At 37.1% G+C, this 24,806-nt stretch overlaps 2 protein-coding genes across 5 annotated transcripts; both read right to left on the bottom strand.

The window, feature by feature from the left end:
- Positions 1–4,025: 4,025 nt before the first annotated feature.
- Positions 4,026–12,984, bottom strand: LOC131776516 (diencephalon/mesencephalon homeobox protein 1-A). 4 transcript variants are annotated; one of them, XM_066161477.1, is made up of 4 exons: positions 12,965–12,984; positions 6,588–6,827; positions 5,812–5,990; positions 4,026–4,931 (listed from the first exon to the last, which is right to left on the bottom strand). In XM_066161477.1, the coding sequence occupies exons 2-4, from the start codon at positions 6,709–6,711 to the stop codon at positions 4,590–4,592; spliced, it is 645 nt and encodes a 214-aa protein (XP_066017574.1). In that variant the 5' UTR covers positions 6,712–6,827; positions 12,965–12,984; the 3' UTR covers positions 4,026–4,589. The 4 variants fall into 4 exon arrangements, with proteins under 4 accessions (XP_066017574.1, XP_066017575.1, XP_058948696.2 ...); XM_066161478.1 differs by lacking the exon at positions 12,965–12,984 and adding an exon at positions 10,390–10,410; XM_059092713.2 differs by lacking the exon at positions 12,965–12,984 and adding an exon at positions 10,126–10,285.
- Positions 12,985–19,045: 6,061 nt separating this feature from the next.
- On the bottom strand, positions 19,046–23,904 carry LOC131776444 (paired mesoderm homeobox protein 2-like). The gene is made up of 4 exons (XM_059092612.2): positions 23,845–23,904; positions 22,754–23,048; positions 20,544–20,722; positions 19,046–20,476 (listed from the first exon to the last, which is right to left on the bottom strand). The coding sequence occupies exons 2-4, from the start codon at positions 22,881–22,883 to the stop codon at positions 20,120–20,122; spliced, it is 666 nt and encodes a 221-aa protein (XP_058948595.2). The 5' UTR covers positions 22,884–23,048; positions 23,845–23,904; the 3' UTR covers positions 19,046–20,119.
- Positions 23,905–24,806: the final 902 nt, after the last annotated feature.

Genomic DNA, 24,806 nt, shown 5'->3' with positions numbered 1-24,806 from the left:
CAAGTCCCAAGCATTAAGATGAATGGGATTTTTACTGGCGACGACAAGTTGATTTAATTACTGTCACTAAGGCCGATAGATTTTAATCAAACATCGGTTAAAGACTACCGGCAGTCGAGACAGATAAGCAACCATTGCTTTGCTGATTTGCTGAGAGGTTCATTAGATATTTCATACCGAGTGAACTTTTCTGTCACAAAAGTGTAATCAAATGCATTAGATATATCAAAATCACGCTTTCATTTATTCGAAAATGCAGAAGATTGAAGATTATTCCGCCCTTATAAAAATGATTGTGCAGTGAGTGATTTGATATTCTCTCTAAATCTTGGTGTATGAATTACGATGATATTTGGGTTGATCAAAAGTAGAATGGTTCAGTGTGGCTGGTACAATTAAGGCTAAGAAAAATTAAAGCTGATCGGGCTGCACCTTTATTCTTCTCTTATTGACCTTTTATGATTTTTTTAAATTTTTTTTATCTTCCTTTTAATTTTCGTCCAACTTGCAGCATGCACAGTTTATTTTAATTTAAGTCATCGATTTATTAGCTCCTTTATGATTTGGTCTATCAGAATCTGGCATCTGGTTTTTTGAGATAACAGTTTATGCGGAGCATGTGAAACTTTCCTGAAGGCAATTTGATCTCTTACTCAGAAGGTTATTATTGGCTTTTCCAAAGTCGACCGTTAACATCATCATCATACCCTTGCTATTATCATAAATGAGACAAATAGCCAGACCTGTAACGAAAATTTACTTTCTGTGTATTAACCAAACCGTCTTTATTTCGCATACCCTTGTATTTAATCTTTGCATCATGCTGATGACTGAAGATTACATTTATGCTTTTATGCAATACCGCGTGTAAGTTGACAAACCTTATTAAGTTTCTGAAATTTGACAAATTTTGATAACTGAATGCCATTTACTCTATTATTTTGTTAGAGTCCACTAAAAACCAACGTTTACAAATAAGCAGAATTTCTGTTGGCCCATATGACGTGTACTGAGGCCACACACAGTGAAAACGCCCAAAGCAATGACTGCAACAACAGAATGAGAACGAAGGGATATTTGATAGCTCTACGTGTTTTTCTACGTGTATACCATCCTCAACAATCTGTAAGAGATAGACGTTTTCTTATGAAAGAAAAACAAAGAAAAACTACGAAATCCCAAGGTTATCAGCACATCAAAAATGTTCGAATTCTCTAGTATTATAGAAAACCATTATCCTGTCATCGCAAGGATTTTGATAGATGATAATTTAATTTGAGAAGGAATCTATAGCTCTTTACTTGAGCAGCAATCAAGGTAGTTCAGGAAAACTTTAATGCAAAATTTGTGTGAGCGTACTTCAAAGGAAGGAATTCTTTTTATCGCAGTACAATTTAATTGTGGTTTCTTAGAGGGTACCCTTTATTAACTTACTTTAGTATTTATCTTTGTTCTCTTGATACAGAGATCGGGCTTAAGAACCTATGCGTGAATGCCGGTGCTGACGCCAAATTATTCTTGAGAGAAGGGTAAAATACTTCCAAGCTCCTTGCTCTAATTAACGAGGACGATAACATGGATGATTATAATTACGAACATTTATTTGACTCTTTTGATTACAACACTCGGATATGAAACCATCAATTTCATTATGGGTGTTAACTATTGTAAAGTAGCGAGGACCACACAGTACTTAAAATTTCCAAGATCTCCTTTGATCTTCCGAAAGAGTTTTAAGATAAGGAGGAAGCCCGATGTGCCTTCCTGCGCTGAGCCAAAATGGTCAGGGATCCACATGTCATAAGATCGGCTTATCAAATATGCATACCTCGAGTTGCAGCAATTTCTCCCAGGTCCAACAACCATAAAAAGTCCTTGGGTTGCTTTCACTGCAAACTAATTTACAAAAATCGTCCGGAATCCATGCTAGTCTCGACTGTTATACCTAGCTCCCTTTGCTAAAAAGAATCTTTGGGACACTTCTCTGAGGAAAATCAAATTTTCTGTTTCATGAAAATATATAAAGACTGTGACTTTAATTTAAATAATTTAGGTGAACAAAACCACACTGCTGTTTAATACATAATCACCTCTTCGCGGGAATACCTGATTTCACTCCAAGTTTTATCTGCATAAGCTGGAAGCACCTTGTATACCAAGATAAATACCAGATGTAGAAACTGATAAATTTTTTACATCTGCGCCTTTAACCCCTTGAAAGAAACCACAATGTAGGTGTAAAACATGAAATAAACTGGTACGAGCTTTGAACCCATACTTGTTCAATAGAAAAATTGAGACTCATCAGCTTTAGGTTTGTTTCTGGGAATGAAACTCACCACCGATGAATGAAACTCACCACCAATTTAATTTACAATTTAAAAAATGTATATTGCGATTGCCAGTTGAGTCGATTTGTTCCACATTGGCGAAGAACAGACAGACAACTTTTAGTGCAATGAAGGACGCGATAACTTTTACTGAAAAATAGGAGTCTTCTGGTACTTAAGCTTATAAGCGAGGCGCGTTTGACAAATAGCATGTTCATTGCTAATATTTAAAAGTCAAAGCGAAAGGTTTGCACTATGTGCGCACAAATATTGCTCGATTTCACAGTGTGGAATTTTTAAGGTAACCAAAATGAAACGTGAATTTTAATTTTGACTAACAAAACAGATCAAAAAGGTAGGAATTAGTCCGCAATTAAAAGTGTCTAACGCTGACAAACGTGAAGGAAAGTATTATTCGCGTTCTCTCATGAACAAAGAAGGAGAAACCTTAGCTAGATAATGTTGTTTTCGATCTCCCGCTCATAAATGAATCATGCATGGATTAACCACTCCAGGGTAACTAGTAATTTAAAAACAAAATTAGCGTGCCACGTGAAGTCTGCCATTCATTCACAGCGAAAATAAAACAAACTAATGTGAAAAATAAACAAACATGACCCAAAAAATGAAAAATGCTGTCTTAAATGGAAAGAAGTTCAAGAATGCGGGAATGCGTCAAAAATGTGAACATGTAGCTTGAAAAGTACTTTGTCCATCCATGGTGTTAGTGACGTCAAATACACATCACCAGACGGTAAACTCTGGCACAATTGAAGCCAAATTTGTTTGGATGACGTGAGTATTTTTTCATCCGAATGTCTTGATTTGACACACAAGAGTAAGGCGGAAGTGAAGAAATTAACAGAATGGAGTTGATTGAGAGATTTCGTGTATTTGAGAATTAAGGTTAATAAGATTAATGGGAAAGAATGGTTTTGAGCTCGTCATGATGTAAGCAATAAGAACAAAATGGGAATAATAGATGATCTACCCAACAATTCAGCAAAAAGACGATAACACTTTTGAAGATTTATTTTTTCTCGGTTTGTGTTTCATTTAAATTTGGTCCTTTGATAGGCATTATCACCTTCACGTTAAAAAAATTAATTGTTTTGAAAAAGACGAAAACCTTAAGTAACAGTTTGAATGACTATTCAAACACCAAAACGGTGTAGGAATCAACTGAACATGAAAAATATGGTTAAGAATGGCGAAGATTAACATAACTGACGATAATTTCTTAAGATGCATTAGCCATGACGTAGCTGTAACTGGATTTTTATTATGGTATTTACTGTCACGATTGCTCAAAGATTTTATTCATAGTTTTCTTCGCTAACATTTGGGGCCAGAATAGCGAAAATAAGGTCTAAACTTCAATCGAAATATCACTTTTTGACTTAAAACACCATCCAACAACTGTTGACATGTTTTAACTCCAGAGAAATAGGACAAACTAAGTTTTCGAATGGAATTTCTACACCGCCTCTGTAATAGCAATCTATAACAACAAACCGCGTTGATGTGGTTGACCCTGTAATTACCTAAAATCCGGAAAGTGAGGAAAATATCATGTCTGCAGTGTCATAGTTCTTTGTCGGCTCCTTTACTTTCTATAAGAACCCGAACTATCTTTTAGTTAAATCCCCGAACCAGACTTTCATCTATTTTAAGCTGAATTAAAACAAAGCTGGAAGAATTATCACATTTTTATGATATATTTTTATTCTAGGATGAGTTTTCCGTATATCAGCTGTCACAATTGTTAACTTAAAATAAGAAACCTATGTTATTATGGTAAACATATATAACTTATACACATTTTTTCCTTGGTTACTCAATTTTATGATATTTTCTACGTAATAGCATTTTATCCAAATGTAACCTTGATCCCTGACTTAAGAGAAATAAATGGAATACTTCATTATACATAACCTGTTTATATATTTGACATGTTCACGTCACCCGAAATATCCTTATTTTCCTTGGCTGGAAGACCTTTCATTTTACGTCACAGTTCGACATATGTACAATTGGCTGTTGACAAACAATTACAGTTACAAAATACACGAATGAAACGACTTTTAAGCGTAACTATTTTCTGTAATTTCCAAGTTTTGTTCAGCCAAAAAAAGGAAAATATAAAAACGATGGGAATGACGAAATCTAGTGATGATATTGGGAACATCGTTTAACTATTGAGTTTGAATCCCTCTTACATTATTTTAACGTTTATGACTTATTTCAAACAAATCACGCTCATTGTAAGTGGCCTTTTACATCTGTATTTTCGTAACATGCCGTGCACGACCAGGAGGATCTCCTTTGATTATCTGAATACGATGGTAAGCAACCACATGGGCTGGAAGCGTACAAAGGAACGGCAGACCAGGAGTATGGTGCGAAGTTGCTGTGGGGTGAAACAGCACTTCCCGGACCGAAGGGCAGACTGTTGGTTGTGTAAAAATGTTGCGGGTTCCATGGCGCATCATGGCTGTTGAAATGATTCTCCAAGGCTTTATTTTCCATTTCACTCGTTGTTAGCTCCTCTCCGTCTTTCATCTGTTTCCTGTACTTGGCTCGTCGGTTTTTGAACCATACCTACAACGCAAATGTCAGCTTTTCAACGCATTTCATGCGCATAAGCAATGATCTTGTGCAAAGGAATGCTATTTGTGGGGGATATAGGGAGAATGTCTCGTTAGTAGGCCTTACATCGTTTCGTATAGCATGCCGTGTGAGGGATCACTTATGCCGCCAATATGCGTCAAATCTCAAGTTTGGAGAAAGGTTTTCATAACCAGCGACGTATTGTCAAAATTGAATGGTTTCGGTGCCAGTGAAAAGTGGGACCAAAAAGACGTGTCGATAAGTTCATTCTGAAAATCAGTTAGATCCGAGGAAATTGATTTATCGCTTTTCAATTTGAAGCCAAAGAGGCAAACGGGTTACCAAAAGGTGTGACAGCAACTACTGAAGAGCCACGTCACGGTGAGTACCTCTTAACACTTCAGTCCAAATTGTTTAAGTCCGTCAATTTTAATCCGAGTTAATAATCTCCAACCTTTAACAGACTTTTTCCCTTTTGGTTTATTGCTGCCTCTTTGGTATATGTTGGCTCTGACGAACTAACATTAAAGGTTCTACCCCTGTCTTTCTGCTCGTTTTACTCTTGACTCCTAAATCCACCGAGGTGAAAAGTTTTATAAAATTTTTTTTCCTATTTTCAAAGATTCCCAGAACAAATCAGTGTCGTGATTTAGGTTTATTGATCTTGCTTTATAATAAAACAACGAGTCATCAAATCGCGTGCAGCCATCAAATTTCAGGTCTGAAAACAGGAAGGGATTTAATAGGCCAGGTCAGAAAACAAGTATGTAAGATGGCGTGCTTTAGCTTGGAAACGGGTGGGGATTTGGAGAATCATGCGGTAAATCCCTGTGGAAGATTCCTAAAGTGTCCCTTGCGACTCAGGCCTCACCTGAATTCGTGATTCTGGAATGTTAATGTAGGCCGCTAACTGCTCCCGCATCACTACATCCGGATAATGCGTCTTTGAGAAAGTGTTTTCCAGTATCTGTAGTTGTTGGTGGGTGAAGGCGGTGCGTGTTCGCCGATGTTTCCCTCTGGATGAACCATAATGTACCTCAAGTATTATATCTGGAAGAAAAATGAACTTGGGCTGAACTGGCATGTTTAATATCGAGAGAAGACCATCAAAAAAACAATCAAATTGCAAACGTACACTCCTGGCTTCACCTGTTACTAATTGGGAAATAAAACTAAAACTGGCCTTTTTATGTTACTTAAAGCATTTCATGAGCTTCTACATTTCTCTACTTATTAATGAGTTAGCCCCTAAAAGGTGGGTTGAGGAGGACTCTGTGCAGTAGGGATTTCAGACTCCAATGTAGCTGAATTGGCCGTAGGAATGAGTTGGAGACTTATTTTGTGTCAGCGCGGAAACACATGGCTTCCGATTCCTCGTAAACAGCTCTTGGCCAAGGTTCTCTTTGCCTTTGCTTAAGCATAAAATATTTTAAGAACATATAAAGAAACAGCGAATGCAAAGAATATTTTCCTCTTAGGGCCTTCCCTTTACTAAAGGGTCTCAAGTTCTTGTCAATATATCTAAGTTACTTTGAAATTAAGTTACAAAAACGACTATGAATATTCTGAGGGAAATTTAATTGAAAGAAATTTTCTCTTTCATAACGCTGCGAGGAGGGGTCAGAGACAAAACTTTTCGCGGCTCACCTGCCAGACGTTCTGCTAACGTTAATGCTCGGTCTGCAGAGCGAGGTTCTTGTGTAGAATCGCATTTGTCGGGTTTCAGTATGTTATCAATAGAAAATGAAGAAGAACTCAAATCTGACTCCATGATCTTTAAAGTAAGTTTGAGGTTTAATTGAAGATGGTTTAGGAAAGTCCCACTGAAAGCTAGCCTTGGTGACAAAGGTGAGAGAGGATGTTGCTTCTTGTCTCTACTTCAGCTCTCTGCGGATAGAAAGAGGATTTTAACGTGCTAGCAATTCTCATTTCACACAGTAAGTAACGTGCTGACTTAGCGAAGAAGATGGGCTTACTTAGCAGCTCTCTCTCAAATAGTGAAAGCCCTGGTTTTACATAATAGCCTTTATAGACATGAGTTATATGAACCCCGCCTTTTTCTAATCGAATCGCCTAAATCTAGAAGATTACCGAGTGATTTTAGCAATTTATAAGAAGATTTGATACTTTCGTTACTTCTCTCTGCTTCTTTATTCTTGTCTAAGTTGATAAGCGTAAAGACGACGAGACAACCCCGAAATCCTATAACAAATTTTGGACTTATTGCAAGATAAAGTGAAAAAAGTTGTTGGACTAATGTAAGCTTTTTTACGCCATTAGTTTACTAAAGAAGTTAATGCAATCGAACCAGATCGCGTAGCTATGGTTGAAAGTAAAGAAAGACAATTTACCTCTTTTCATCTTCGTTTGAAAACAAAGTGATAAATAGGCGTGGAGACAGCTCAAAATCCTATAACGATTTCCTAACTGTGTAACTATTGATAACATGGCATATAGCAAAAATTACACTGAAAGGATTCTCTTTGCTCTAACCAAACCCTTCCTCCTTACTTTTTTTCCAAAATTTCTAGGCTGTGATTAGGCCGCCATTCAAAGACGTCTAATACTTTGCTTTGTGAGACTGTATATACCGTAACTCAGTCACAAAACACTTCCTGTAAGGGCGTCAATCTGTAAAATTATATATACACTATGAAAAGTGTACCGATATTAAAAGGTAATCCGTTCGAGCTTTAGTATCAAAACAGTCATGCCGAAACCCTTCATTTCATTTGCTATTTGAGCGTTGTTCATTTCCTAGCAGTGGGGTAAAGCAAATCGCGCTTAAAGGAAAGAGCATCCGTACTACATTACCTAAACCAGTTAGATCACTATGTACACATATCAATCTGTTTGTAATGCCGATCGTTTGCTCAAGAAATTCGCGCAACTGACAATGATTGATAGGCTTAAAATTGCAGTGTTGTAGACCTCCTTGAAGAGGCTTTTGTACGCCTACAACGAAGCAAAGGGTAGTTAATTAAAGTAGAAAACTATGATCATCCTAGATCATGATGTTTTCTGGAAACCAGTGAGCTAAGTGCCTATAAAATTGCGACAATATGCACGCCCTTCTTTCGTAACTTTTGGTAACAAACTGCATGACACAACCTTACGATCTATATTATACTGACAGGAGACGAAAAAATCCCACTCAAACGGATATGATGTATGGTTATGAGTAAATTTAACACGTTTAAACATATTTTGGCAGCTTTCTAAAATTAGAAAAAACATAAAGCAGCACCGTTGGTCTTCTATCATAAAAATACGGAAATTGCCTCGGTTACTTCAGTTTTATTGTATTACTAAATGATTAATACAATGAATTGGGTGATTATCTTATATATGGGGGTATATCGCTCATGTGTGTGATATTTTACTGGGCATAGTCTTACTTTCTATCTTTCATTTTGTTAATCCCTTTCCGCAAAGAAAAGTGACTGTAAATGTAATATCCTTTTAGTGAACTGTTTTTCTTTAATTCAATTTAGTATAGACTCGTCAACGCCCGCTGTCTAGTTTCAGTAATTTTTCTGACTAGTCTGAAGATCTTTTTAACCAGCAGTGACGCAGCTTTGGAAAAAAATAGAAATAAGCCCATTACCTTTTCATTTTCAACCGCCTACTTTCAAAAAGGTTTAATTGGTGACTATAGATATAAGAAGAATATTTAAATAACATTCCACTATTTTGCAAAACGTATATTTTCCATTGCTGAGGAACTGTTTATAATAAAGTCTATTTGAGTCTGTTATTCACGATTTGTGAGCGATTTATGTAACAAAGCTACATATAGCTCTTGTGGTAACTTTCTTGTATAGTTAAACAATCGTCGCAATGGTTTCGCATTTGCCATTATGTAGAAATCAGTAGTATACACTTTTTTTTTCTTTTATCGTTTCCCCTCATTGAAATTTAAGTGAGAGATTTCTTAAAATTGCTTCGAAAAAATTGCTCTAAACTTAAGTCAAACACGTTGCTTCCTCGTGATTATCGGAATGACATAACACAAAACTAAACTATCCTGGTAAAAGTTGGTGAACGTGATTTTCAGCCATTTCAGTTGCTAGCTTCTTGCCTCGAGAGGGCGGATTACAGGTGACTCGTCTCTGTTCGCGCATAATCGCGCCACTTCGCCAAGTATGTAAGATACGTCACCGGCCACAAAATACAAATCTTTTTTCCGTTCGCAGCCAAACATAACACGGTTGATCCCTTCTTAACCTCGCTGAAATCGCTTTACAGTATTTTTGGACGTGCACGTTTTGGTAATCCTATATTTCTGTCACGCTATTCCAGCCCCACGCCAGTGGTACCAGCCATGTCAAAGAGGGCCAGTATTATCATTATTCTTTTATGGCATTTCTTTTCATCGTTACCAGAATTGCGAAAGTAATAATGGTTTGCCCTGGTAATATAGAGAACAAAATCCGTTTTCTGCCGCCTAACTCACCACCAGCTAACCCTTCCGCATTGTTGAATTTTAACCTGGTGTTAAATGTCCATAAGCGTTATTTTTTTACAACAAGGAGGAGTGAGCGCGTTTCAGAAGCTGTCAGGAATATTGAGAACATATGTTAGAGGATTCTCTGTTATTTCATGCGTAGTCATACTGCAAACATCGGATCGCAGTCGCTTTTCTCTTTTTAGACTGCTATATGGAACGAGTTATGCTTTTTTTCTCGTTTTTTTACATACGGAAACATCACTGTTGAGGAAACTAATATTTTTATTTTATGCCAGACGTGCTACTTGTTGATCCCGCATTTATTCTTCTTTATCGGAGCCAAGAGAGAGGTACTTTTAAATTGTGGTAAAACTATAGATAATCATGAATTTGTGCTCAGGCAAATTCATGACGCTTATGAAACGCGTTAAATTAGGAAATATATACTTTGAACAGAAATTGGCAATTATTGATCATTCATCATCAATAGATAAAACGTTCAGCTTTAACCCAGTTGAATTCTCTGCCTTAAATGCATCCTTTGAAAATACAAAAACTTTTGGAAGTCGTACTTTCTATAAAGCCACTGAGCTTAGTTGTGCTCTGTTAATTCAAACTTAGTTTTAGTTGTGGAACAGTTTCCTCCCCAATGTGGTAAAATCTTCGAAATAAACCTTCGCTTAATTAAAACATGACCAATACAGACCGTAAAATATTTAGAAAAAATTGGGATACCTTGCCTCCTTAGCTGAACCGAGAACTATCCTCTCGCTTTCTATGTACTAACTGACTGTTGACTCTGAATATGTAGACTGTCCCCGTTTTGGCTTTGTACCGCATAGTTAAGCGCATCCGTCATTCCTCATCCGTCTTGCATTATATGCGTGATGGGTTGTTTGTTTAGTATTGGAGAAGTAACTACTCTGTGAGCTCATTGTGAAAGCCTAATTCTGTCACTCTTTAAGGCATTTACTAATCCTGTCTAGTCCTGCTTTATACCTTTGAGACATTTTTTGTTTCGCTCAGGAAAAAATTCCAATGCCAGATGTATACATGGAAAATACCAAGGCGGTGTTTAAAGCACTGCTAGTTCAGTACCGTAGAAGATACACGAAATGACTTCAAAATTATTTTTACGAGACCAGTGATTCCTTGTAGTTACGAAACGTGTTTTTGAAAGGATAATGCTTATAGAGTATTAGTATTAGCGTTATATATTTATACGGGCAGTCGGATGGAAATGATTTAAAGCGATTTTCGATTAGCTGACTATAACTGGAGATTGACAAAGTTAATGTGGCATGCGAGTCTGTCTCCTGAAAACACTACGTATTTCTTATAAAAGCGACTAAACGCCAGTTGCTTATTGAAGATGCATGTTGATGTTGATTTAAAGCGAAAGAACAATCACAAGAGGGAACCCGTGGGTTAAAGATTTGAAGTTTGTGCGCTAAACAAATACTGGTGTAATACTGCAGCTTAAATTTTAATAAAAAGATTAACGTATTGCATTTTTTCGGATAAAGGCCAGATTACCGGTTTGAAAACAACGTTTTCATAGCCTTTTCCTATGTACGAATCCTCTGATTCTTCGAAATATCTCTAGCCTTTTACCAAGAATCCGCCAGTGTCCAGAATTCTTACCGATCAATGAGGATGTTTCTTCCTACAGCGTAGTGGTGTCGTCAAATCATAGTTTACACTGGGATTTAAAGAGATTATTTGCTAATGAGACTTCTTATATGATTGATTATTACGGGCTTCTCATCGAGTAAGGAGGGCTCACAACAATCTACTGAACACGCGATGAATCCAGTCATTGCGTGATAGCGGGACTGCGCCAAATTTGCAAATCCACCAAGGGAATGCTTAACCCTGCTTCGCCGCGCAGCAACATCGCACGAAAGGTATAACTTTGGTTAAAAAGGGGAACAAAGTGAATTTTGTTTAGCAATTTATCTTTACAGGACCAAAAGGCGAATGACAAAGATAGGATCTTCATCACAAAGGAATAACAAATCACTTTATCGTGACATAACAAGTTCAAATGTGATTTAAAATTGCGCGATATGCTGACGCATGCCCACACACGACCTATCCAGGTCTTTGGTTGGTTTTAAACGTTTCTGTTATACGTGAGAATATTTTAAGCTTACGGCATTTAACATATTTTTAATAACTAGAGTATTAAAATGTTGCTTGAAAAACTTTAATCGAATACTTTTAGAAACACGTAACTACCAAAGAAACAGAAAACTTACGAGTTTTCATTGTTTTACTTCCGTTAAACTCTTTACTTTCTATATTTCTAAATCTCATAAAAGTATAAAAAAGTTTATCTTCCATCCGTCGGTTACCTGTTTACAGTTTTTTTAAGGTCATAATTGTTCTTCAGATAAACTTTTTAGATGAAAATTCCTCGATGAGAGAAAGTCGGTGACTCTTTCCAGCAACAGTTCGGTTTTTACAGGAGTCTTCCAAGATGAAAAATTTGCATCGGAAGGTGATTATTGGCGACAATTATGGTCATAGAAATTAAAAAGGAAAGATGATTAATTTTGACCAATGTATATACAGTTGTTTTGCGTACAAACTGGTTATAGGTTTTCCTTTTCCGAGATTAAACAGTTTTTATTACGGCTTGTGAGTTTCTTAACCAGATTTGAGTCGAAAACTTTGATTGTCAAACTAAGCTGATTATTAAAACAATCAAATAGTCACGAGATCACGTAAACTGGCAGTTATATTTTGTCGAGGAACTCAGAGATAGCTTCCATGAATCAGAACTCATGTAAAAGGCCATCTTAACTCAATAATGATTCTTTAAACTTTAGGTTATAATTCTAAAAAATTAGTTTTTTTGCTTTTGTTTAAGCCTAGGTAAGATACCCAAGGATTGAATGTTTAGTCAACAAATTGCAGGAAGTGTATGCTATGTTTATAAATTCCAATATGCCATTACCGGAAAATGACAAATTGTACTAGTAATTGAAAAGAAATATGCGCTCTCTAGGAGCAGGTAACACGGCGTAAATCAACCATGATACTCGCTGTCTCTAAGTAAAATTATCTTTCATACTATGTGCGTCGTAAAAAAATCCTGTTAAACGTAATGGTAAATGTAGAAAGGTTTTGATCCTTAATGTAAGAGATCAAAATCGTGTTTTCTGTGAAAACAATCTTACTGGATCCAAAGAGACCCTAATGACTTCACGAAATCGTTCATCTAGTTTTACTATACTGAAGAAATTAAGATGTTTAAGACAACCTCTATTTTGGTGGTATTGTTCATGGTATTCTTGACATTTGGTCGTTTCTTGCACCAATGTTTGACATGCACAATTATGGTCTATAATTCATGGAGTACCGTCGGTCGTGACTTTTGAGCTTATCAAAATTCAACCATTGACGCTATTCGTAACCTCGTTCAATTTGTAACAATTGACGAAGTCCACTTGCAGTTTTTTCGGACGTAAAAGTAATTAAAAGCCTAACGTTTGCATCTCGTAGTAACTCGAACCTTTGATCCGATCCGATTTAGTCTCTAGAATCTGCTCTCTGATAACAAACTTACCAAAAGAGTTTTTACAATTTCTTTACTGGCCCTTGCTGTAGCGTAATTCGGCAAGAATGCATAGCGTATAGAAGACCCAAGCTACCTCACGAAAGCAGTTTTGAGATAAATAAATGCACATGCCTGCGTTATAGAAAGGAAAACACGGCATGAGCCAGGCATGACCTTATCACGGGGCTACTGAAGAGTAAAGTTGATTTGTGGGTTTAATACGGCTTTATCATAATCTATCACGGAACATGGACCACGATCGCTGAATTCTTATCAGAGGAAAGAGAACATTAATGGTGATTCATGATCACATATTTTTTCAATTCCCTGCTTAAATTTTTGATATTTTTTCGATAACTTTCGTTATATTCGTTCAGAAGCGAAGCAATGGGATTGGGTAGGGTCACTGGGCCTGTTTTGAGGATAAGCGTAGTTATACTCAGGAATATTTTCATTATTTTGTGAGCTAAAAGCTAAAGCTTGGCTTAGATGTTCGTGTTGGGGGAGCTGTCCGCTTTGCGCACAAATCCGATTGCCGAGGTCGTGTACATAATGTATATTTCACGCTTCAAATTTTTTTTCGACGTTTTCACGAGGATGTTTGTAGGCGTACTCATTGGAGGTCATTAAACTTAGAAACTTGAAGAGAAAATCAGTGAACTTAAAATGAAAATTTTAACATTTGAGACGATATATTTTGATTTCTATTACACAATGGCCCATAACTGGAGGGTGAGGAGAGTGCAAAATGAATGGAAGAGTGTGGCCAAGTATTTGACCCTTTTAGTCTTCAATAGGGATCTGCATTAAATTTTTCTCTAAACAGTATTTAAAACGGCATTCAAGAATTTTGTCGCGAGAGTAATCAAAAAAACAATACTTTCAAAGGTTAACCTGGCCATTATGATGAAGAGGAGCAAAGAATGAGCCGACCGGCCTATTAAAGGATCTAGTTTGTTGGAATGTTTATAGGAGCTGGTTTTTGTTCTTGAGATAGTAAATAAGATAAAGAAAAAGTTTCACATCAAATAAGCTAAAGTGAGGCCAATCAATTGTGCTCACCTTTTTATCTTAGCGTAGGTGGAAACCTTGGAAATAGAATTGTTCTTTTTCTTTGGCAAATTGCCACAGAACTTCAGGGTTCGCGATTAACCCAGATCAACATCATGTGAGCTTGCTTTCATGATACGCTGCAAGTTCTATTACACGTAGATGTTTCTGAATGCATCAACTTAATGGTTTGCACAAGCATAAACAGAATTGGTACACAACTCGGATGTATGGAGGTACTCTTAGGACAAAATTTAGTTAAGATAGCGACGGAACTGAATCGAGAAAATTAGCTAGACTTTTTTTTCATATCATTTATTTTGAATAAAAGAATTGTATCAGCCACTGATACACGTCCCCGATACTTGTTGATCTTTACAAAATACGAAGTAAATTAGTTTCTCTAAGTGGATGGATACGGAAACGAAAGAGAGGTGTCATTGATCGAATTATGACTTATAATTTCACGGTCAAATTCCCTTGTGTTCCTTTTTCTTGCTTACAAACCCGAAGTAAAAAAATTTACTTGATATACATTTAGGGTAGAGAATTTCAAAGAACAATACGGTGATTATATTCGGTGAACATTGTCAAAGTAAAAGAAAGGTAAAGATATAAATGATGCTAGAATAAATGAGGTTGAGCCATAAATTCCGTACCCTTATTAATTACCCGTGTATCCATAATTTGTGGAAGCCGTGATCTTTGTCTTATCATTATTCCCACTGGTGCTCCGAAAAGTTATCGGAGATATGTGAGTCCCATATAGTAATTGCTGTTGAACTTCTTAGAACTCGATTGAAATGTTGAATTTTAATTCAATTTTTAGTTCAATGTGGATGGAAGTGTTGTATATGGGACTTTTCTCACTTGAACTGTACGGAAGGGCACTTCATTTGTTTCTGTTGATAATGTCGTACGGCATGGTTCTAGCTTCATTCAGTCCTTATGATTGATATATTTCCTGTCACACAGTTCAAGCAAAACCGAGTGCCGTGCCACTCTGCTCGGTAAACATCACGAAGCATTTGTTGATATATTATTAAATGATTCCATGTCCTTTTCTCGGGATGGATTAATAATCCTCCTGGTTTGTGGATCACTCCCTTTTATGTGACTATTCTACTGTTATTTCGTGTACCGCTGTTTGCTCACCGATCCAGTGTTGTAAGAAAAAAAAGTGTAGGCGACTAAGAAGATTAGTTTTCGTCGGAATTAACCTAAGTATCTAACAGTTTCTTGAAAATTACTCAACACTGTTATTTGCATTCCAATTGAAATAGGATAATATGAAATTGAAAATAAAACGGCAAAAGGTTGAATAGAGAGCACCAACGATGGCAAAAACAACCTCGCAAAAAACTGAAACTGTGACCTCTAGAGCTGCACATAACGGGCCAGTCGAACAGAGCATGCTCAATACGTTCCATTCCTTGCAAACTGTAACATAATTTTTATTTCACGGGAAATGACTGCCTTACTAGTTTCGTTGTTGGTTTAAATCAGTCAACGTTAAGCTAGGCATCGTATATATATATATACATTCTCCATATACCCATGAGATCGAATCAAATCAATTAGCTATTTTTAAACTTTCTTCTTCACGGAGCCTTTCATTGTCCAACAGCGTCTATAAAAAGCTAATTACGGTACTCGTAGTTTGTCTAATAATAAGTAAATGAGTCAAAACTAAATTGATTATTAATTCAACTTACAAACATCCTCCGTGCAAGATGTTCTTTCTGCGGAAGAATTAAGTCTATATACTGCGCAAAAAAGAAATCGTTTTAAAAGCCAATTTAGGATAATTGAAAATTGTCTCGTACCGTCTGTAATACGTGTGGAGACTGCATTCCACAGAGTAGTTTCGAGCATTTTAAACAGAATGTTGATCCTCAGACGTCTCGAAACGCTGCAAATTCGATTGTAGATTGATTATGACAGCTCTAAATTTGTTTGTATGGCCGCAATCCGTTGCTAAGAATGTTCGCGAGACAGTTTATTTCCATCATATATGGAAGGTTCCCATCGGAAAAAAAAAGCGGGCGAACTGTCCCTGTTGTTTGCGTCAAGTCTCAAAAGTAACTAAAGAACAATGCTTGTGATCCAAGACGAATGTTTACGATAGTTGGTTTAAGGTAATAACTTTAGAATGACCCTCGAGGTCGCTGACCCTTGATTGGCTCAATCTATTCACGTATAAAACAATAGCACTACTTTCTTTAAGATCAGCGGCAATTTGTGGCAGTTTCATTTGTTAATGGTTTGTTCAAAAGACCAAGATATTAGTCTGAGGTCCTTTAATTTCTGAATAATATATCATCCAATCTAAACGAAACGTAACCCTCAAATTGTAAGATTAATCCCTTCTAAAGCTAGATAATTATTCTGGTTTTCCTAACTTGATATTTTTAATTTTGAGTTGTCTGCGACTGTAAAATTAACGAAGGCGACCTTCTAAATACTGTATGCATGATATCGTGGGAAAAAAATTTTAGTTGATGTATGAAATGTTTTGGCCTTTTTCTTTCTTGCGCCTGAGCCGAGAATTGGGATGGGAACACCTTGAATAGTCGGGAATATAAAATTCCTTCTAATTGTTCATCGTATGTGGGTCTTTCACTTTGAAGGTTAACAGTAAACTTAGAAATTCACCGACGCTTGACTCGTGGTGGTAGTGGTCTGACGAAATAGTTAACATTGCAGAACAGAGCTTACGTTAATTGCATTTAAATCGGGTGATACGTCTATTTTTGAAACATCATGGAAATCATTTCAACTAATGAAGGTTTGGCACTGCCACTGAAGATAGCTGAGGTGTTTAAAGCAAATAAATCCTCTACTATAAAAAAGTAATTTTGGATGCAGTGTGGTTAGAGGCTGTTTGGAAGCAGAAAATTCGTTTTCTTTTCTCGGTCACCCCCTAATCTGAGAAACAATGTAATGTTTATATATATAGCTCCGGAGATGTTTTTAAGACCAATACAAAGTTTGAAGCTTGATAGATTACGAAAGATTAGCAAGGATTAACCTATAAGAAAAAGACCTAAATTAGACGGGTAGACAGCCAGATCCTCTCCAAGGCGAACTTTGACCTTGTTCATTCTGCGCAGGTGCTAAGAGTTTGCTTTGTTTTAAAACTGGGCGTTGAAATGTACTCATAATAGTTGAAATGAGATAGGCAACACGCTGAGTTTTGATGCATTAAAAGAAAAGAGGGCAGAGCTTAATGCTATCTATGATTTAATTCTAGGGAACATATGTTTTTCCCAACGATTTAAGTAGGTGAAAGGATTGTGGAGAATTTCCTTTTCTGTCATGTATACTAATACTGGCTGCAAGGGCTAGTACTTAATTTTCAAGCGGAAGTCATCGGGAGCTTGATGAGAAAAAGAAGTCTACCAATCTTTCATTAATCAGATCATACACATTCTACAAGATGGAAGATCACGTAATCAAACACAATATACGATCATTTTTACTAATGGTGGGGAAAATTTTAAAGCAGCTAAGAAGACCATTTCTCTGAGGGCAGCAGGTCATACCAAATGAATAAGAAATGCGGCTTTTTTAGTGAACCATCTAGTGTTGACCTGGTAGTTTCTCGGCTTCGGCTAGCTTGAAATTGTCAGACAAATATGGCATTTCCTTGTCAGGTCAATCTGGTTTCTCATTTTATATGTGCTAAGATATAAGATATGTCTGATCAATCCTCAAGTGAGGTCCGCGTCTTATACAGGTTGCCTGCTCAATTAATGATACAGAGCACGAAGGCACTAAAGTCATATTTTCCTAACCCTAAGCTCTTAACACCTAGGATGGGACAAGGTGCATTCCGAAACGGAAACGAAATGAAGCAATTCATCATGAAATTTAGGGGAATTCCATTGATGAATGGTCAGTTTCATAACGCGTCATAACGAAATGTTTCGTGCGTGATTGTCGCTCAAACGGTTTCATAAAGATTTCATGAAATTGATATATAAATGAGCAATGAAGTCTTCGTTACTTTGATGCCCGTCCATGTCCTTGATGCTACATTCAGGGACTGTATTATAAACTTCAAATTAGCATGACGTCGCATTTTATGAGTACTCCCATAGAGAATTACTTAGAATCATTCTCTTGAAGAAGTGCTCAGCTGCTATGAAAATTTAATTTCTGCTTGGGATTGTAATGAAAGAGAGTTTGATGTAGTTGTCAAACACATCAACTATTCTGTCTGAAACACTGTTTTAAAAGATAGTAACATGTTTTGCGAGAGTATAGCATTTTTATCATTTTTGGATACGTTTTTGGCATTTTGACGTCATGGCAGTGCATATAGCAAAAGGCGTTGCCTAAAATGAGGGATTCTGTGCACTGCCATGGATTTTGCTAGTTCTCTGAGAGAAGAGGAGAACAGTGAGATGGAGAACTTTTACACAAACTTCCAAAAAAACAGAGTGATGAGATAGATAGTCAAAATTAACTTAGGAAGATTACAAACTAAGGTTAAAAATACGAAATGGTGTCTTTGTTTTCTGGATCAGCTCTAACCTCGGTTACGACCGCGGCCCGTATGTCGCTGTCAAGGTAGGTTGGTGTTATTTAGTAGATTTTCAAGCTACTCAACGAATTTATACAACTGGCGCTACGTAAACTGTCCAATCCAAAATGTTCATGAGTAATGCTTTCGTTGCAAACCCAGACAGTTGAAAAACGTTCTGGGAATGAAGCATTTTGTGTATATATGTCTTTTTTTGTTGTTGTCATTTTTAAAAATAAACTCGCTGAGTTGGTTTTACTTTGTTGAAGCTTATCTAAGGTTCCGAGCATAAGTCAAAATGATGATCTGCAAATACAGAGGTTAAACATGGAACTGGTATAAGATTATAGCAGTGGGCTGATTAAACGTTCTTTGCTTTGTCTACCTTTCAAAATGAAGGTTTTGGGGCCTTTATAGGGGGGTAAGGGAAACAAGCGACACGAGCCTTTAATAATACACAATAGCGTTATCTTGTTTGCTTTCAGTTTTTATTGTCCTAACATTCTTTTGGATTTTCTAAAACCAGCGCCGGCCTGAAACTACAAGCAATAACAACAGGATTTCGTTTATAAGATGCGATCCGAAATATAAATCCGTAAGTCTTCAAACAAAAGAGTGAAACAGCTTGAAGATTTTTAGATTCACGAGATGAGTTTCGAAGATCATGAAGTAATAGGATTGTCTTAACACTTCTTCAGACAAACAGTAATTCCGTGAACTAAAATCAAAGGTTATTGTAGCAAAATAAAAGATTAACTTAAAACCCGTTTGTATCAGTTCACGGCTGTTATTCATATTTTGCTCGTCCATAACACTATAGTCCAGTAAATGAGAGTTATTACTGGCTGATGCTGTGACTGCTGGATTTTTATTTTTCAAAACAAACCTTTTCTAAAAATCATTTTCTTACAGCAGTCATAACCGTTACCCTGATTGTCGATGTCACTGATTTTAAAGATCCATAGTTCTAAAGTTTATATACAGAATTTTAATCGGTATTTCTATGTTTCCGTTAAGACGGCGACAAAAGAAAAACATTATTACACCACTAGCTATTTGAAAAGTTCTTACAATGATATTTCCGTGGATATTTTCAGCCCTCTTCTCCCGTATTTTACATCAATAACTGAAAAATCGATATGAGCTTTTCATAAGACCTAAGAAGACGATTTATTGATTGCATACTAAAGCATAGAGGTGTGAAAAGAAAAAATTTTTATCGTCATTGGATGTACTGATTTTGAATTCATTAGTCTTTTTCGATCGAAAAAACAACGACTCACATTCTGTCGATTTAATGAATCTTCCTTATTTCATTTGTTTTTTCATTTGCAGTACAACATTCTCACGCCGACTTTTAGCGTCCGTTACGCGCAAGTTAGGCACTGCATTTATTACTAGTGAATTATATAACGACAACATTTTTTTTCTTATGAGGCGTACAATAAATGTCAGCTACTCGGGATGAGTCGCGGCGAAAGACGATCGTATAACGTGGATCAAAATGCACAACACACACAAATACTGTTTCGAATCTGTTGCAGTGATCTATCAAATACACTTTGAACGATTTCGATAATTGTTTTTCATCCATTCCACATATCTCCAAAATGTGCGTTACTCATCATCACATTTGTCGACACAGGCTGCCAGCCGTGTATTCCAAGCGGCTGTGTCAAGTGAGCATGCGAGGTCAACTGGGTGTGTCTACTCAACTGGGGGTACATAGCTGAAGAGTGTCCATAAGTTCTTATTGAATCAAAGGGTTCACTGTGGTTGAAACAATAAGGAACTGTGTTATACTGAAAAAAAGGCAGCGATGATTGAGTCGGCGTCACTGGGCAAACGGCGGGGATTTGTTCCTCTTCACTTTCGTAATCCTCGAGAAGAAGGCAAGTTCTTGCTTCCTTGCGGTATTTAGCACGTCTATTCTTAAACCAAACCTAAAATAAAGTGAAGACTTCATTAATTTCAGTTTAATTCATCCATCCATTAACGTTATTTGTTTACCTGAATTCTCCCTTCTTGTAAGTTAGTTTTTTCAGCAAGTTGCTCTCTGAGCTCTACATCCGGGTAGTGTGTTTTACTGAAGGATTTTTCCAGGATTCCTAATTGTTGGTGGGTGAAGGCAGTGCGCGTGCGCCGTGGTGTACGTCGCGTCTTTTCTTGTCGAGCCTCTAAGATAACATCTGAGAAAGGTGACACATGGTCAGTTTTTTAATTTGTAAGCGACACCAAATCTCTCAACTTATTTACGAGGAAATGTGGAGCAACTCAGGGGAGAAGGCTAATCAGATATTGGCGGTTAACCGTTAATTCGGACAATACATAAGCGACAGACGTAGAGTACTTTTTGTTAGCTTTATACTGTTTCAAGGAGAATATGCCAGGTCACCCTTGAAGTAAAAACTGTACAATCGGACCGACATGGCTGAGAGGGTACTTGAACAAAGGTTACGGAAAACAAGAACTTAGATCGAGGAAAAAGAAATACTGTGGACTAATGGTAATAGTAAATGAACAAAAAATTGTTCTTCTGAGGTTATTGCTCATAGTTTCAGTTGGTAGAAGTTAAGTCAGGTTCGCAAGGTGGCAATGATTCTTTCCATTGATCAACATTAAGTGAGTTACGGAGGGAGAGAAGATGAGATGTGAATGTAAAGGATTGTGAAAGCCTCTTTTACTTTTCATAGAGAGTGCTGTTGTCTTGAGGTGGGAATGTGAGGAGAAGATAGTGTCTACGGCAATGAAATAAGAAAAAAGACAACAAGATCAGCAAAGTGTTACTAAAATTAGCATCTGTCGATAAATGCTGATTAGACAGAATAATCAGATCATGATTTCATTTCCTAAGTTTTTTGGATATACATTGTACTTGAACAGCGCTTCTCACGTGCATTAACGGATTTTTAAAATATCAACCAGACAGTTTTCTACCAATTCGTTGGGAGAGATGCCCTTTTCTCTTCGGAACCATTTCAGTTGCCCCCTGAACGCATATGACACATTTAAAGGTACATCCAATAAATCAGAGAGCAATCTAATTGGAATTCCTGAACATTGCGAACATGATTAGTGCTTGGCTGGCGCCAATATGGTCAGAGAAATACATCGGGCTGTGATAAATTCCCGATAAGGGAACCAACGGGTGCGGTGACGCGCTGTTGTGTATGTGAGCAAACTTACAAAATATTTCAACTCAATGATACTCAATGAATCAGTACGAAGCCACATAAAGCTTTCGCCTCACTTGTCTTTTGACGTTTGCTTAAGATGTTTGAGGATGGATTTCTCATTACGCCGTTCGTAGAGCCTTCCGCTCCTTGTTAACTTGTTTACATTTCCTTTTATTTGACATACCTGTGCTCATTTACTCTTCACGCAATCAAGTGGAGCTTTCAGATAAAGGATAAATTAAGCTTGGTTCTGTGATACTAAATAACAACGCGCGAGGAGGCTCAGATGTAATGTTTTTTAAGAGCGGAGACGTCATCTTAGACTTAGGTTTTGGGCTTCAAGAACTGTCTGCAAAATGGCTGTCGGTGGCTGGTAACAATGCCAAACTGGTTTTGAAAGATTTTCTAAATTTGGAGAATAGACTTCGAACGGTAAACAGTTAAAGATCACATTGACTAAACAAAGGCTCTTGTCAAAGTTGCTCACAAGTGGATTAGCAATGGTCTTTCCAAAACAATTCAGCGATGTGTTGTAATGATTCATTCCTCTTCAAGTACTGTTTGGTCATGTTGAGACACAATTTGTTTTGATTTGCTTCAAAGATAAATTGCCGCGCAATTACGGTCATTGCGGCTCGTATTGCGTCTTTTGCAGGCTATAGCCCCAATATTAATCCAGTTCATCGAGAAACTGACCGAGCTTCATTCAGTGTTAATCCAGTCCTCTTCAACTGAAGTACTCTGTTATTAAAAAACATGGTGATTTGTTTTGACTTAGATCAAAGATCTACGGAGGCTATAATTTTGAACGTTGTAAGTCTTCCTCCAGTGTTGTCTTAAAATTAATAACCTCTCGAAACTGAGATGATTAAATGATATCAGAAGGAATGAAGTTTCGTATAGTTTGCACTCAAAACAAACTGATCACAGATCACGGCGAAGTGTGTAACACTGGAGGCTCAATTTGGTTCATCTGACTCTTCACGATTTTACTGAGACAGTACGTGATAGCGACATGTGTCAGCAACATCATTAATCGCTTACCTGCAAGTTTCACGGCCAGTGAAAGTGCTTCTCTTGATTTGGACGGCTGAGTTTCCTCCGTATCATTCACGGACGAGGGAACCGATTTCTTTTTAAGAATGCTCTCAATCGAGAATGGATTGGCATCCATTGTACCTATTTTGTCGATGTGGCCGATTCTCCGAGAGCGTCTGTGTAGCTGTTTTTCTTTCTTGACCAAAGCGTCTTAATGAAAGCGTACACACTCACTTTTGAGACACCCGTGGTTTTGTCATACTGGCCTCTCTCATCCGTGTTAACTTACGAGCAGCAGTATCTGCAAATGTAATTAAGCTTTGGAACGATGACATTGATAAATGTTCCCAAAAAACTGTCGCAGATGCCAGCAGTTGACAATCTCTCACCCTTGTAAATTGGGTTCAGCAGATGATCCCGACCGAACTTAGTTTGAAAACAAAAATCATCGAGTATTTCCTCCGGCATTTTTGGAGAATAGAATCATTTCCCAGTTCTTTCATCCTTACTTACTCTACGAACGATGTGCTAATGCCATTAAATGAGCAATTAGACACCATAACGTTTACACTCTGTCAAGGGCCGCTTATCTCGTGGTGGAGTTAAGTTGCAAGATGTTTCTGTTTCGTTATCAAAAGAGGCAAGTTTTAATGAAAAATAGTCCTGGTATCTATTAGCAACGGCATATGTAAGAAGACTGTTAACTTTTCTCGTGTCACAAGATTAAAGTATTAGCGCACGAAAATCCTTCACATGATTGTGATATCCCGCAAAGGTATGATCTATTGGTCCCCCTTTTTCTCGACGGCCATCTATCAGCAGCCATTTAGTCAGTTTATTTTAAGTTTTTTCCTCCTGTTTACAGGATTAAATTGTTTTCATTCTCAAATGCTTACCGACAGAGGCCGCGTGTGTAAGATAGTCTCGGAATTTAGCCCATCATACTTGGCGATGTTTATCGGCCATCGGTTGATAACTGAGGCATAATCTACGGTTCTGATTACCAACTTTCTATCAAGCTTCATCTCTTTGGCTGAACGAAGCAGATAAATTATAAACCGACATTGACAAGCTAAAAGGCCTTCAGAAAAACTTACATGTCTCCTATATTTCTCTTTTTCTCTCTGGCGCCCACGGGCAGAACTTGCTGTACATCGTTTTGGGTGGTAAATGGATCCTTGCCCTGTCCACTCGTCTTTCATGAAAGCGAACCAAGAAAAACACTTGTTCCTGTCATACTATATATCTTTGAATTTTACTCTACCTGAAAAGACTTGGATTAAAACCACCGAGTTCCAAATCACTTTGTGGCATTCAGAAAAAATCTTAGTTTAATAAAGCAAAGACATGAGCATCATTTTCAATTGAAAAGAGCCTCTATGAGGTTTGATCACGTAATTATGAACAGTGTCCAGTATGAGGACTTTTCATAACAAATGTATCACTTTTCAATTTATTCATTATGGATGATAAATTACCTGAAGTTTGGGATATTGCATGTCTTTACTCCAATTGCAGGAAATCATTTTTTATTCATTATTTTCACACGTCGTCTGCAAAGTTCCGGGATTAAAATGTCGGCCTGGGATTACGAGAAACTAGATCATATACACTGAATACGCATCAATTGGGTTAACTACGTTGTAGAAGCACTTCATCTCAAAAAGAAGAAAAACCTGTCACCCTTTTTCTAGTCGATTTCACTGTTTGGAGACATGGCCGCAAAAATTGTTATCATAGCCCAGTATAAACAAATATTACATATCACCAAGCGTCTTTTTTTCGGAAAGCCATCTGGTTTCAGACAAAAAATACCATAATTTTGAATGGAAGACTCGTGCTCTCTAGCTAACATGTTTATCAACGTAAAGCTTAATTTTACGCCGCTTTAGATCTCCAGAGAGAGTGCTCATGATACAGCTTGAATAAGAAAACTGAAGACGAAGTTCCTAGAAGCAAGGGTCTGGTACTACTGATATTGGAACAGATAACAGTGTTTCGCGGTGTACCTTAATCGGATTTATCGAATAGCTAAAGCACATGCAAACAATTAAATCTC

Source organism: Pocillopora verrucosa, chromosome 14 (genome assembly GCF_036669915.1).
Source record: "Pocillopora verrucosa isolate sample1 chromosome 14, ASM3666991v2, whole genome shotgun sequence".
In the NCBI taxonomy this organism is placed as follows: domain Eukaryota; kingdom Metazoa; phylum Cnidaria; class Anthozoa; order Scleractinia; family Pocilloporidae; genus Pocillopora; species Pocillopora verrucosa.
This window is presented reverse-complemented; position numbering and strand designations above follow the sequence as displayed.

What these genes read in the sequence shown, in the direction of transcription:
- LOC131776516 (XM_066161477.1), bottom strand. Translation starts at nt 6,711, where the DNA reads ATGGAGTCAGATTTGAGTTCTTCTTCATTTTCTATTGATAACATACTG. An exon ending in GTTAGCAGAACGTCTGGCAG is followed by an intron (nt 5,991 to 6,587) that starts GTGAGCCGCGAA and finishes TTTTTCTTCCAG; the next exon opens with ATATAATACTTGAGGTACAT. An exon ending in TTCCAGAATCACGAATTCAG is followed by an intron (nt 4,932 to 5,811) that starts GTGAGGCCTGAG and finishes TTTGCGTTGTAG; the next exon opens with GTATGGTTCAAAAACCGACG.
- LOC131776444 (XM_059092612.2), bottom strand. Translation starts at nt 22,883, where the DNA reads ATGGATGCCAATCCATTCTCGATTGAGAGCATTCTTAAAAAGAAATCG. An exon ending in ACTGGCCGTGAAACTTGCAG is followed by an intron (nt 20,723 to 22,753) that starts GTAAGCGATTAA and finishes CACCTTTCTCAG; the next exon opens with ATGTTATCTTAGAGGCTCGA. An exon ending in TACAAGAAGGGAGAATTCAG is followed by an intron (nt 20,477 to 20,543) that starts GTAAACAAATAA and finishes ACTTTATTTTAG; the next exon opens with GTTTGGTTTAAGAATAGACG.